Below are 14,819 nucleotides of genomic sequence, written 5' to 3' on the forward strand. Positions count from 1 at the left end.
TGAGCCACCCTCGTTTATGTTGTAAAAGTTGCGGTCCCCGTGGTAGGGTAAAGGTTGACCCTGTTCATTGCTCTAGCGATTCAAGCTTGTTGTCCACAAGGGTGTGGGACCTTCAAACGCAGGTCAGGGGTTGAGATTTGGGGCTTGACCCTCTTGGGGTAGGTTGTTGACTTCAGGCTCGGAGTCAGAACCATACGAGAAGCCTTCTGTGAGGTGATCATCCAAAGGAATTGGATGCTCATCTTCGGGCTCCTCTTCAAGCCATCCAGCATTGTCGTGGTATCGAAAGTACGGTTCGCCATGATGATGGAATCCAGCCATGATATCTACGCGAGAAAAGGGGTATAAGAATCTTATATAAATAGACATACTATTTAAGATAATTATAAGATGATCTTTATCAGTTATGTCAATATTTGTTTAGTGTATACCAGTTATATGAAATCAAAGCAGGATAGACCTTCGAATAAGTGGCCCTAACTCCAAATCCACAACCAAACAAGGAACAGGAAGTAAAGCAAAGATCACAGATTCTGAGTCTATAACACCTAAATTTCATATAACCTTAGCGTATCCACTTAACGACTATTGACCTACTTGATAGAGACCTTTCTAGTTCTCAGATAAGTAATTATAGTAACACGAAATACTCTTATAGTATTTTTAAACTTATGTTCTATTCTAGTGTTTTCATTGTAGTAGTGTTGGTAAGTTTTTAGACTTGTTGTCATATCACAACCATTCTTGGGCATATGCTAATCACTCCTCGGACCAGCATTGTTGATCAGGCTATGCCACTCCCAGGACTGACCATACATCCCCGAGATTACTTGTGATATTCAACAATCGTAATACTTTTGTATTTGTCATTGTGAAACTGATTTTAGTATGAATGCAGGATTGTATACTTAGTAAATATTTTATTATTTAAAAGCATAGACTCTTGGTCAGAGTTTTAATCCCATTGTTTTTATAGTTAGTATATCTTTTATGGGTTGACATACTAGATTCACTATAAACGAAGCTCTGATACCAATCTGTCACACCCCATTTAGAAGGGTTTACGGCCCAAGAACATCCCTTGGCCGTAAACTCCTTTGATCTTATGTTTCTTGCGATTTTCAAGTGTAAAAAAGTTCATATTAATCTCACAAGAAGCTAGGGCAAGTGTACTTACAAGATAGAAGCTTGATTTCGTGTTTAAGGTCCAAGAACACTAGTGTGTGTTCTTGGTGTTTTGAAGAACACTTGAAGATCTAAGTGAAAATCAATAATGAATGGATGAAATGATGTATAACAACTAGATGTTAGGTTATAACAACAAATCAAGTCGAGAAACACTTATGTTTTCGGAAGATCGGGTGAAGAACGGGATGCTACTTGAGAGAGAATAGGGAGTGTTCTTGAGGTGGAAAGTTGAGAATGAAGGAAATGGGGAGTAAACTCATGCCTAAGGCATGAGTTCATGGCCATATGAGAGTTTATGGCTCAAACTCTAAAAGTTTGGCCGTGAACTCTTTATTAGGGTGTTAAATGTGGGTTTGCTACTCCAGGACCCGAGACAGTACTTCCTTTCATTCGTTCGTTTGAAGAATAAATACTAAAAACACTCAAACAGACTTTAAACTGGCTAACAATTATCAGAAATGTAATTGACTTTTAATTGAAGTGTTTGACTTTAGAGTTTGTACGAATGAAAATTTCGGGTTGTCACATCCACTGAGGTTGAATTTAGAGTTGTAGCCTCTACTACCACAGAAGTCCAATGGCTCACTAATCTTTTATCTGAGTTTGGCTTTAAATTACCTACAGTTCGTGTCGTCTATTGCGACAATCTTAGTGCCACGACATATTCTGCAAATCTAGTTTTTCATTCTCGCATGAAGCATTTAGCATTGGATTTTCATTTTGTTCGTGAAATAGTACAAAACGGATCTCTACGGGTTACACACATATCGGGTGATGGCCAACTTGCTGATGCCCTTACCAAGCCATTACTGCATCCACGTTTTCAACTTCTGGTTTCCAAGATTGGTCTCGCAAATAGCTTGTCCATCTTGCGGCCGAATGTTAAGTGATATATCACCGCCTCAAATATTGTTGTATATCTTTTTCAAATTTCAATCATATATTTCATAGCTTAATTGTAGGGGTTATTTTTGTTATAGACATTATTAGATAGCTTTCTTCTCTCCTGATTTTCCTCCCTGTAAATTGTAAATGTATACGGTTTGTTTGTGAATGAAATCATCAGTTCATACTTCTTCTCGGCAATACCTAAAATCTTCTTATAGACATCATTTAATCATGCATAGCTTAAGGTATTTGTGAAAGATTTGTCCATCGGCCTCCAACTCCAACTGAGAGATGTTGAATTGTGGAGTTTGATTCACTCTTTGACCTAATAGCCGCTAGACAAACTAAATATGCGGTTTTAGGTATTTTGCACCTATAAATAAATCACTTGAATTTGTGTAACCCATGCAAGAAATTCGATAATATCAATAAAATCCACATCTCTTGTTTGTCTGTGGACGTAGCTGGTTACTCTGATTGTGCGAACCACGTTAAAAGAATGTGTTCTTGTCTTTTGTTTGCATTACACTCTCTGTGTATAAATTGTTTATCACTTTGTTGAAGTTCTTATACCCTAAAAGTTTCATAAGGTTTAGAAACCTCCATTAAAGCTTCATGAACTCAAATTCACTACAGAAGTGAGAATACATTACTAGATTTGTGTTCTAAAAAAAGAATCTAACTATATATTCGAATAAATTAAGTAATTAACTATAGAAATCAGAGTTGAAGATGTTTATAGATGGTAGAGACTTAGATAATCAAAGAAGGATTACATACATTACCATGAGAACTTTGCAGTTAAACATGCCTAGTCGATAGCAATTCAAGGTGGGTTACCTTTATGAAGTTCTCATATTGGGTGTCCCAAAGCAGACATATTGTGGTAATGCCTTAAGGGATGTTACAAATGGTATTAGAGAATGGGCATGGGTCACCACGTACGACAAGGACGTTGAACCTTGTGGTGTGTGCCTTAAGGGATGTTACATATGGTATCAAAGACTGGGCATGAATCAATGTGTTCGAAGGGGATGTTGAACCTTGTAGTGAGGGTTAATGAGAGAGAGAGACCCTAATCCCACATCAATTATGAAGTAGAATTGCATTATAAGGTGTGCATATACCTTCCCTTTCACAACACTTTTTAAATTCATGGGAATAAAAGATCCCATGAGAACTTTCCTATCAAGTGTGTCTATACACAAGTAATTTCAGGATGGATGACCCCCTTGGAAGTTTCCATGTCAAGTAGCCCAAAACAGACAATATTATGTTATGTGTATAGGTGATACATTCATTTTCACAAAGGGTTTTTAAAGCCATGAGGGTATAAGATCCCATGATAACTTTGAACTTAAGTTTTCCGGTACGAGAGTACTTTTAGGATGGGTGAACCCCTGGAAAGTTTTGATGTCGGGTAGCCCAAAACGGACACTATTGTGATACATGCCTTAGGGGATGTTACAGATGATATTAGAGACCAGGTATAATCCGTAAGAACTCTACAATTAAGCTTGCACATAAGAGAGAAATGTCTAGATGGTTGACCCCCTGGGAAGTTTTCGTGCTTCGTGGCCCAAAGTAGACACGAGTCAATGTGTTCAACAGGGACGTCGAACCTCATAGAGAGGGGTGGTGGGGGAGGGATCCCTGATCTCACATCAACTGAGAATAAGAACTAAGCATTGTCTTATAAGAGGTGTTGATACATTCCCTATTATAATGTGTTTTTAAGACTGTGAGAGTAGCAAAACCCATATAAACTCTTGCAGTTATGTTTGCCTGAGCGAGAGTAGTTTTAGAATGGATGACCCCTTGGGAAGTTTTCGTGTCGCGTGACCCAAAGTGCACAATATTTTGATACATGAGTACATGACATTAAGGGATGTTACATTAAAGGAGAATAGAACAAATCATACGTATTACATAAGGAACCTTACGGCTTAAAACATGCAATATAGATTAACAATTCAAATCAATTATTAACGTCTCCCCTATCGGCTATCGGGCTATGACCATATTATCTTCACCATACCTAACTATGGTTATCGGAAACGAGTGCTACAATCCTTTTTAGTCATGGACGGCCTATTATGGGATATTTTAATGTTCTAATAACTCTGCACGTCGTAGGTTTTATCTTTTACCCATAATTATGGTTTTAGGACCATTTATGTAATGTGTTTCATGTATCTTACATATTTACGGTTTATTCCATTTACTTATTTTGAATGCTACTTGATGGAAGTAACAATCTTAAATACCTTAATGTGGTCTCCTTTCCTTTTAACCGTTGTTTAGTACAAGTTGAGGGAACCATTTTTCTCCTACTCAAAAACACCATCCATAAAAATACTTGTAAATTTCCATGGAGATACAACAACAAAATGCGATGGGAATATAAATTTCTCGAGCATAATCAACAATAGCATTATGTTCATCATTTAATCCTACGGACAGATTTTCCAAGTACTTTATGTTTTATGTTAATTTGATATTGAATTGGTTAAGATATGATCTTATTGGCTTGATGTAACAACACTAAATCTATAAAGAAGAATATGATGTATATATATAATATATCATATACTATTATACATGCATTTTTGGTCGTTGCATGAAGTTTTCAGTGGATTTGCTTACAAGATGTTCAATCGAGCATGTGAAAGACGACTATTATGATCTTATTACAGCATACAAGTTCACATAAGAACTCACAAGTTATACTCTAATAATGATTTCCATTTGTTGTTATCCTTTTCACAATGAGCAACCATAATCATCACTTATGTCTATATCTTCGATATCTGAATCATCCAAGTCATCAAAGTCCATACTATCACCAAGAAGCTGTGGTGATCCATCACTAAGCATCCCAGGATGAGTTCTTGCCTCTTGTATTATAGAAAGTATTTCTTCAACACTTTGATAGGTGTCATTTGAATTCCCATTGTGAGAGCTTCCTCCAATCATCAAATCTGTTGGCAAGTTCTTCAAGAACCATGGATGCATTTGGATTTCTGGAATTGTTATTCTCTACACAAACATAAATAAAATAAGAACATTTACATATAAGTAGGGTGAATTGACAAGATTATTTATTCGGCTTATAAAAAAGTTCTACCTTCTCAGGATTTGCAACAAATATCCTATAAAGAAGATGCTTGCATTCCAATGAAATTTCAACCGTATCCGGGATTGCATATTGGACACTAAGTATCCTCTATCATAAATCAAACCAAGTTTAATCAAACTCCATAAAATGAATGTTTTTTTTTTAATTTTTTAATATGTTAAGATGTTACTCACACAAACGGTTGTTCGGAAGTTTCTTGGGTCATCTGGATCTCCAAATGGATATGCTCCAACTAGCATGACATATAAAGTGACCCCACATGACCAAACATCTGCAAGCTACAATTTCCATTCCAAGGATTAACAAAGGAATTAACCCGAGTTTTATAAAAAGTTGCTTGTAAAAATATAAAGAGAAGACTTTGTGTTGAATAAATGACTAAAAACTCAAAGGAATGAATCACCTTTCCATCATATTCTTTTCTTGAAAGAACTTCGGGTGCAATGTAAGCAGGTGTCCCAACTGCTGACTTTGGTTGAGAATGAAGAACCGATGACTGAATTACACAAACCACAAGAATTTGGTATGAAAAATGTTTTTGGAAGGAATGGAATCCGTCAAAGGAATTGGAATTCAAGATTCCATTCCATGGCATGTTGGGTTTTACCAAATGGACGGAATTCAATTTTATTCTTCTTTTTCTTAACTAGAAATAAGAATTTTAATTGCAAGTCTAAAGTTTAAAACTATTCAATTCAATTCCATTTCTTGCCAGATTCCAATTCTTTTGACAGATTCCATTCCTTTCAGAAACATTATGCGGCTTTTTAAAGATAAATGAGAGGGACCCACAAAATGAAAATTTAACAAATTTATACCTTTGAGTACCCAAAATCACATATTTTAACACGAGGAGCTGCACTTCCATCTAACAGTGTGTTTTCAAGCTTAAGATCTCTGTGACAAACTTCCTGCAAAATGCATCAAATTTTCAAGAACTAAAAAAGAAGTGATAATATTGTGTATAGAAAGAAAAGCCTTAAATGGAGTTCATCTATATATTATACCATTGAATGACAATAGCTAACTCCTGATATAAGTTGTTGAAAGAAAAATCTTGCCTGGTAAGTAAGAGAAAAAAAAACGTATTTTTTTAGTAAAAAGGGTAACAATATTTGAAGTAATTCAAGAATTCGGTGATTTGTAAAGAAACTTGCCTCGTTTTCACTGAATTTACCCGCATTGCATATTCTCTCAAAAAGCTCTCCTCCAGTTGCATACTCCATGACTATCGCTAGATGAGTTTGTGTTAACAAGACCTGAAAAATATAAAATATTGCAATGTACTTTCATATAAAATTATATCGAATAGAAATTCTTACGAAATCTATGTTATTTGAATTTGAAAATTGCTTTGTTTGAACATTGAATCTTTTATCGGAGGTTAATTTTTGGTACTAATGGAACGATAACAATAAAATTACTGAATGCAATTAGCAAAATTCAATAACAACTGGTTGCATCAAGGAAAATAACTAAATAAAGTCAAGATCTATAACAGAAAGATTTTGGAGATGAACAATTTACAAAATCCATGTGAACTTTTGAACCTTTAAAGTCAAAGTTTGACTTTTTAGGATAAGGGGGTAAAGCAATGCAGTTAAGTAAACTTCAGTGAAGCAGAGTGGCACAAACATTGAAAACACAGCTCCGACACAAAAAAACGAACGCAGTTAAAAAGTAACCTCTTTAAATCTGATAATATTTGGATGCCTCAAAGATCTGTGATTCATAATTTCCCTCTGTACATGTTCATCAATCTGCAAAATTTCAAAAATCTTGATCAAACCCAGAAAGCGTTACGCTTCGAATCAAGACATCAACTGCATAATAACATCAAAAGATTCAAAAAGATCAAAACTTTACGAAGATAAAAAGAGAACCTTTTGGCCCCTTTCGATAAACTTGACAGCAAACAGCTCTCTTGTCATCTTGTCCCTAACAAGCTTGGCTACTCCAAAATTACCCGACCCGATTTCTTTAACAAGTTCATATCTTTCCATTTTTGCCCAAAGTCAGTCAAGAAACTGAAATCATTCAAATTCACAAACCCTTGAATGATAAGTGAGATATGAGCAGGCAATAATGGAAATTTCTACTGGTTTGGTAGGTGAAGTGTGTTATGGGTCAAGAAGAAGAGAGAAGACTTGACTGATCACTTGCTATATATAGAAATCTTGATGGGTATAACGAAGCATCTCTTTCATATTATACTACCCATACCTTGCTATTATTGGATGAAAAAACCACCCTATGCGTGTCTTAACCAGGTGAGCTTTGAGTTTTGAGGAGTTGTAATCCACTACAACCCAAAATTGATATTTTCCATGATCTATATTTTTTTTTAAGGTTAATATTATTAGACAAATATTTTTAAACTTTTTTCTGTTTAAACTTAAAAAATAAAATTTATTTTACAAAGAAAAACCATTTATATTTTTTTCAAAGTTTATGTTTTGACATTTTAGCATATCACAAGTAGAAGGCCACACGGTGTACTATAATTCGTAAATAGCGGGTTGATAAACCTCACCACATTCTGGGTGTTAGGCTGGAGGTAGGGATGAGCATATAGACCGGGAAATCGGCCGGAACCGGTAACGGAACCGGAACCCGATGGAACCGATCGAGCCGGGACCCGGGACGATATTCTTGTGAATTTTTGGAACCGGGAACCGGTAGGAACCGGAACCGTCAGAACTGGAACCGGTAGAACCGGCAAAAACCGAAACCGTATGTTGCTATTTTTCGAAAATCGGTTCCAACATTTGAAGACACGGTAAGAACTGCTAGGAACCGGAACCGGTGAAACCGGCGGTCCGGTTCGGTTCCTATTTTCCACCGAGTTCGATTCCCGGGCCGGTTCAAGCCGGGTCGGTTCCTTTGCTCATCTCTAACTTGAGGGAGTGGTGTCATCGAAACCGCACTCCCTTCACTGTCACATGTGCGCCACATCATTTTTTACCACATAAGTGTGGTTTCTTGCCACATCCAAGAAGTGGTGCCACACTTTTTGTTTTTTCGTATTTCTTTTTAATAATTAATCAAATAAAACTTCATTTTAAAAAAACCTACAACTTTTTTAAAAAAGATAATATTTCATTAATTAAAAATAAAAATGTCATATATTGCTTAACTTAAAAAAACCTAAAAATTTAGAAAAGGAAATTAGAAACATAAAACCTACAACTTAAAAAAATAAAAAAAAAATAAAAAATAAAAAAAGAACACCACACGATTAAAAACTTGAAAAAAAAACTAGAAGTTAACTACGATTTGCGTAACGTTTTTTCACTTCCTCCTTCATCGCCAAAATAACTAGAAGTCCGTCCCCGGTCATATTCGACACGTCCATCGATAGTACTCTCATGTCGTTGTCCCTTTGTTTCCGAAGGTCTCTTTCAGAAACCATTTGCAAAATCTTGTCCATTCTATCGTTTATACCCTTCATGTCGGCCCCCATTTCTTTCAACTTGTCTGAATCCGACGCTTTGCCTTTGCCTTTGCTTTTTGCTTTGTCTCTTCCCATTGGTCGGGAAGGTGGTGAAACTGGAACAAGTTCATCTTCGTTCATATCAAATTAAACACGAGCATCTGATGTAGTATGGTCGGACTCAGATGTTCTGTTGCATTTTGAACCACTGTCGATATGCTCGTCTGATGTTTTGATGTTTTGTCATTTCTTGTTATCTTTCACAAAATTCCAAACTTCAATAAACTTGAAAGCCTTTAGGTTTTCTTTTTGATACATTTTCAGCGTTTTCCTCAAAATCACATCATTGTTTTCTCCACTTTTCTATTGACGTTTCATATTGGTATACAAATCATTAAACAACATGATTTTCTTGTTCATTTCCCCCCCCCCCCCCCCATTTCGAGTACACTTGATGTTTTAAACGGTATTCTTCACGGTTCATTCCTTTATGGAACCTATGTAAAACGTGAATCCAAAAGCGGTCATTCTTCTGGTTTTTTCCAGTCGACGCATCTTCTGAAATATCGATCCAAGATTGTGCCAACACTAACACTTCTAGGGGTTCCCAACCTTTAGCCTCCGTCTTCTCTTTTCTTTTAGTTGCTGCTCGAGTGGGCTGAGTTTTTTTAACGAATTTTGGTTCGAAATCAGAAACGACCGTTTGTGGTTGTGCATGTGGTAGTGTTTTGTGGTAGTGGTATATTTAAAATGGATTAAAATCTGTGTCGGGTTGTGGTAGTGTTTTGTGGTAGTGGTATATTTAAAATATTTTAAACGAAAGTCGTATATTTAAAATATTTTGTAGAGGAGGTTGTGTCGATGGGAACAGTGGTTTTGTGATCTAAACGAAAGTCGTATATTTAAAATAGTTTGTATAAATAATATTTAAAATGGTTACAAAAATTTAACATTTATAATTAACTCATGATATATATATATATATATATATATATATATATATATATATATATATATATATATTGGTCGCGATAGAACTTTTATCCAAAAATAAATGGTTTTTTAGCAAAAATGAAAATTAAATGGTTAAATAGAAAAAAGAGACCAAATATAATGGTTTTTTCGTCATTATGCCTAATAAAAAACAACAAAATGGCCATTTTTTTTCTTTTTTTAAACCTTTCTTGTTTTAAAAATAATTTATGAAATTCAACATTTGTTTTACATTTTAAACTTTTATCGTCAACTTATTAGGAAACCATTTTTGTACTACAAAAATATCACAACGGCTTTCATAAATATTTTTTTACATTTTTTAGACTTGTTTTACATAAATATTTTTTTAAATTTTTTAGAATTGATCAGTAAAAAAATAAGTGGTTTGAAAGCTCATAATTTTATTCATAAACTTTTTTTACATTGCATTTATATTTGATTCCCAAATGCAGGAAACCTATGATTAAATATATATATATATATATATATATATATATATAATGCTACCAGGGCCGGCCCATGGGCCTGGGCAAGCTGGGCGACCGCCCCGGGCCCCCAAATGCCATAGGGCCCCCATTTTATATGTCTTATATTAATTGTATAGTATTAGCCCATTAGGTTTAAGCTTATTGGACTTTGATTGTTGAAGCCCAATACAACAATTGTTTCTTAATTCTTATCAACGCCAACAAAAGTCCAAAAAGAAAGCGGGTCAACGGGAGGAATTGCGGAAAGCGGAATGGGGAACGACTGCGTGCTAAGAGCGAGACTGCTAGAGATGCCGACTTCCAAGGCGCAATTAAGATCGGCTATGGAATCGAAACGTTTTCTCCGGATTCTAAGTTAAGCAATCGCTGCAACGGTCTCAATAATAATCAGGTTCTTATATTTCTTCTTCGATTTCAATTGAATGATTTGAATCGATCTGTTATTTATTCCCCAATTCTCCCTTTTCTAATTTCCAATTTGGCGATTCAGTGCTTCTTCTCCTTCGCTTCTTTCTCGGTAATCACGATTTCTACCGATCATTTTTCGATTTTGAAGTTCAATTGTGAGACTGTGACAGATTCACAGACTTGTGACCACTGAGTCGTGAGTCCTCACAGACGAAGAGACAGAAGATTAGAAGACTGAGTCGACGAGCCGTGAGTTGTCACAATTCAAAGTTTTCAACAGCAATCTCCAAACATTCATGCGGTCATGCCAAAAATCAAGCCCTAATGTTATCACAGTTCTAATTTCTAGCATTCAAGTTTCTTATTTATCACAGAATTTTATCTGTAAGTTCTATTGTTCTATTGTTCTAATTTCTAGCATTCAAATTTCTTATTTATCTGTGATTTTCTAATTTTTTATGAATCTAATATTCATAATTTTATGTTATGTAGAATCTGAGGATTGAGAATCAGCAGCTTACCACTTCCAGTTGTTGCTTAGAGGTTATTTAAAAGCTCACAGCATCAACAGTTTACCTGCATCAGCAGTCAACAGTAGGTACAAACAACACGAACTCTAATCTTTTATTATTTGTTATCTGTGTCACTGTGTGCTTGTTGTTTGTTTGCATCATTGCCTCTTATCACTCTATTGAATATGCATCCTAGAAAGTATATGTCTGGAAGTGAAAAAAGAAAGAAAAAACAAAAAATTGAACAAGATAATAAAACTCAAAAAGGGTCTATGCATAGGTTTTTAAAAAAAAATAGTTATGCTGATGTACAAGTAAATGAACAAGATAATCTCACACATGAAACTATTTTTAATGAGCAAGATAATGTCATGAATGAAAATGTTTCTCAAGAAAAAGTTTCAAATGAAAATGTTGGTTTTGATGATGAAAAGATTAATAATGAAGATGTTAATGTCAATAATGAAAATGTTAACATTTCAAATGAGAATGAGAATGAAAATGTCATGAATGATAACAATGAACAATTTATTCCACCTTTAGATATATATGATCCTAGTAATTGGGATAATCTTGATAATAACTTAAGAGATATTTTGATTGAAAAAGGGCCAATAAGAGAATCAAATTTTGTGTATCCTAAAGATAATCTATCTAGACATTTTTCTTATGCTTCTTATACTAGAAAGTTAAGTAATGGTGACACAATAGATCGAATATGGTTAATTTACTCAAAAAAAGTTGATAAAGTGTTTTGTTTTTGTTGTAAATTGTTTAAACCTAATAATTATGTTAATAAAATTTATTTAGCAAATGATGGATTTAATGATTGGAAACATCTTTTTGATAGACTTAAAGAACATGAAAATAGTTCCCAACATCTTTTTTGTATGGATTCTTGAAATGAACTAATAGCAAGATTTGATAAGAATAAAACAATTGATAAAGATTTGCAAAATAAAGTTTTAACTGAAAAAGAACGTTGGAGACAAGTTTTAAAAAGAATAATTGATGTCATTAAATATTTGGGAAAATATAATTTGGCTTTTCGAGGTTGTAACGAAAAACTTTTTCAAGAATCTAATGGTAATTTTTTGGGAGCAATTCAAATGATGGCAGAATTTGATGTTATAATGCAAGAACATGTTAGACACGTAGAAAATCATCAAACTCATCTTCATTATTTAGGACACAAAATTCAAAATGAAATCATTTCTATTTTAGCTAATAATGTTAGAAATTCTATAATTACTATTATAAAAGAATCAAAATATTTTTCTGTTATTTTTGATTGCACCCCCGATGTTAGCCATCAAGAACAAATGACTCTTGTTATTCGATGTGTGAACATGTCTAATAATAAAATAAAAGTTGAAGAATTTTTTTTAGAATTTTTAAAGGTAGAAAATACATCGGGTTTAGGACTTTTTAATGAGTTATTAAATGCAATTAAATCTTATGGTCTTAATATTGATGATGTAAGAGGACAAGGTTATGATAATGGTTCTAACATGAAAGGAAAACACTAAGGTGTTCAAAAACGATTACTTGAAATTAATCCAAAAGCATTGTTTATGTCATGTGCTTGTCATGGTCTTAACCTCACGGTTAGTGATATGGCTCATTCTTGTGCCAAAGCGATTTCTTTTTTTGGAGTTTTGCAACGCATTTTTGTATTATTTTCTAGTTCAACCAAAAGATGGTCAATATTACTTGATAAAGTCCCTAACTTAACGGTAAAATCTTTATCTAATACACGTTGGGAGAGTAGAATAAAAAGTGTCAAAGCCATTAGGTTTCAAGCTCCTCATATAAGGGATTCCTTGATAGAATTAAGTTCATCATGTGATGATGCAAAGTCTAAAAGTGAAGCTGAAAGTTTAGTTAATGCTATTGAAAGTTATGACTTTTTACTTGGTATGGTAATTTGGTATGATATTTTATTTGCTATAAATAAAGTTAGTAAAAAAATGCAAACCAAAACTATATGTATTGATGCCACAATTGATCTATTAAAAAATATGATAACATTTTTTAAAAATTATAGAAATGAAGGTTATGCCATTAGTATTGATAATGCTAAGGCCATTGCATCGGATATGGAAGTTGAACCTATATTCCCAAAAAAACGCCAAGTTACTAGAAAAAAACAATTTGATGAAATTAATTGTGAAGATGAATTACTATCACCCGAAGAATCATTTAGAATCGAGTATTTTATATATATTGTTGATGTGGCAATTGCATCATTAGAGAGTAGATTTGAGCAATTAACAAACTTTGAAAACATTTTTGGATTTTTATATGATTCAAAAAGGTTAAAGTCATTGGATGATATTGAACTTAAAAAAAGTTGTGCTGTTTTTGTAAATAAGTTTACTCATAATAACTTATGTGATGTGGATTTAAATGAATTTTTGACGGAACTTAAAGTATTACAAAAAACTTTGCCAAATGTTGTTATGTCATCGGTTGAAATTTTAGAGTTTGTCAAATGTAAAGATTGTTATCCAAATGTTTGTATTGCATATAGAATCTTATTAACCGTACCAGTTACTGTAGCATCAGCAGAAAGAAATTTTTCAAAACTAAAATTATTAAAAAATTATTTGAGATCATCAATGTCACAAGAAAAATTAAATGGTTTGGCTATGTTATGCATTGAAAAAGATTTGTTGGATAATATTGAACTTGATTCTATAATTGATTACTTTGCATCTAAAAAAGCTCGTAAATGTAAATTTCTTTAGTTTTTCTTTGATATGTTTATGTATTTTGGTTTAGAGCATGTTTTGGCTTTTTTATTTATTGTTTTGTATTAATAGTTGCTAGGTTGTTTGGCTTACGGGGCCTGTCCCGAAGTCTTTTTTTCCATAGGTGGGAGTCCCCAGCCTTCAATTGTATTATTTTTTTTAATTAATAAAATTTTTGGAGGTGCCGCCCTCTTTTTCTTATTAAAAAAAAAACATTATGAGGGCTCCAATTTTATTTTGGCCCCGGGCCCCAAATTGTCTAGGACCGGCCCTGAATGCTACATATTAGAGAAAAGGTCAAAAGAGAAAAAGTAAGTGATGTCAAGTTTTCTTATGAGTTATCGTCGTATAATTAATCATCTATTTAAAATAATTTTCAAGGATATAACATTATTAAAAGAAAAAATATAAGCAATTATATATTTAATGTATTATTTTTTTTAGAATATATGGAATTTTTTTTAAAGATTATTTAGTTTATGATGAATCTAAAGGAACATGTGGGAGTTGTTAAAAAGTAGGTGGTATCCTACGAGACAAATCAACTAGTTGGAAAGAACGTACGAGAACAAGACCCACCATGATTGAAGAATTTGTTTATTTATTATGGTATTCTTTTTATCATTCAATCTTTATATTATATGTGTATGAAGAATAACAATCGTTTAATATGCTATAAATTACTGTTAACTTGATTTAGTTTTATTTACCTTACTAGTTGTGCAACCCGTATATTATATGGGTTAATTAAAACATAATATTAAATATGAGGTTTATTTGAATTTGAAATATGAAATAAGTGAAAATTATGAAAAAAACATCCAAAAACTAAATTAATTAAAATTATGTGTTTAATTGTTAGACTCGTATACTAAACGAGTTATTATAATAAAATGTTAAATACAAAGTTTTAAGTGTAAATTTATCTGAAATTGAAATTGAAATTTCAAATTTCAAATTTGAAATTAATAGTTATTATAGTAGGTTTAATTTATGGAAACCATATTAATGATA

General features: G+C 33.2%; 2 protein-coding genes and 1 pseudogene across 2 annotated transcripts; 2 read left to right on the forward strand and 1 right to left on the reverse strand.

Annotated features, from left to right (window-relative positions):
• Nucleotides 1–4,627: 4,627 nt before the first annotated feature.
• Nucleotides 4,628–7,368, reverse strand: SNRK2-8 (Protein kinase superfamily protein). Its single transcript, XM_079005287.1, has 9 exons — nt 7,099–7,368; nt 6,901–6,975; nt 6,373–6,474; nt 6,223–6,276; nt 6,034–6,126; nt 5,619–5,711; nt 5,389–5,493; nt 5,204–5,302; nt 4,628–5,115 (listed from the first exon to the last, which is right to left on the reverse strand). The coding sequence occupies exons 1-9, from the start codon at nt 7,216–7,218 to the stop codon at nt 4,840–4,842; spliced, it is 1,017 nt and encodes a 338-aa protein (XP_078861413.1). The 5' UTR covers nt 7,219–7,368; the 3' UTR covers nt 4,628–4,839.
• Nucleotides 7,369–11,148: 3,780 nt separating this feature from the next.
• Nucleotides 11,149–12,581, forward strand: LOC145060435 (uncharacterized; annotated as a pseudogene).
• An 87-nt stretch (nt 12,582–12,668) lies between these two features.
• LOC145060436 (uncharacterized) lies at nt 12,669–13,802 on the forward strand. The gene is made up of 2 exons (XM_079008101.1): nt 12,669–12,969; nt 13,108–13,802. The coding sequence occupies exons 1-2, from the start codon at nt 12,669–12,671 to the stop codon at nt 13,800–13,802; spliced, it is 996 nt and encodes a 331-aa protein (XP_078864227.1).
• Nucleotides 13,803–14,819: the final 1,017 nt, after the last annotated feature.

Source organism: Lactuca serriola, chromosome 6 (assembly GCF_051521515.1).
Source record: "Lactuca serriola cultivar US96UC23 chromosome 6, Lser_US96UC23_V15, whole genome shotgun sequence".
NCBI lineage: Eukaryota > Viridiplantae > Streptophyta > Magnoliopsida > Asterales > Asteraceae > Lactuca > Lactuca serriola.

What these genes read in the sequence shown, in the direction of transcription:
- LOC145060436 (XM_079008101.1), top strand. Translation starts at nt 12,669, where the DNA reads ATGGCTCATTCTTGTGCCAAAGCGATTTCTTTTTTTGGAGTTTTGCAA. An exon ending in AAGTTATGACTTTTTACTTG is followed by an intron (nt 12,970 to 13,107) that starts GTATGGTAATTT and finishes ATAGAAATGAAG; the next exon opens with GTTATGCCATTAGTATTGAT.
- SNRK2-8 (XM_079005287.1), bottom strand. Translation starts at nt 7,218, where the DNA reads ATGGAAAGATATGAACTTGTTAAAGAAATCGGGTCGGGTAATTTTGGA. An exon ending in ACTTCCGAACAACCGTTTGT is followed by an intron (nt 5,303 to 5,388) that starts GTGAGTAACATC and finishes GATTTATGATAG; the next exon opens with AGGATACTTAGTGTCCAATA. An exon ending in TTGTTGCAAATCCTGAGAAG is followed by an intron (nt 5,116 to 5,203) that starts GTAGAACTTTTT and finishes ATGTTTGTGTAG; the next exon opens with AGAATAACAATTCCAGAAAT.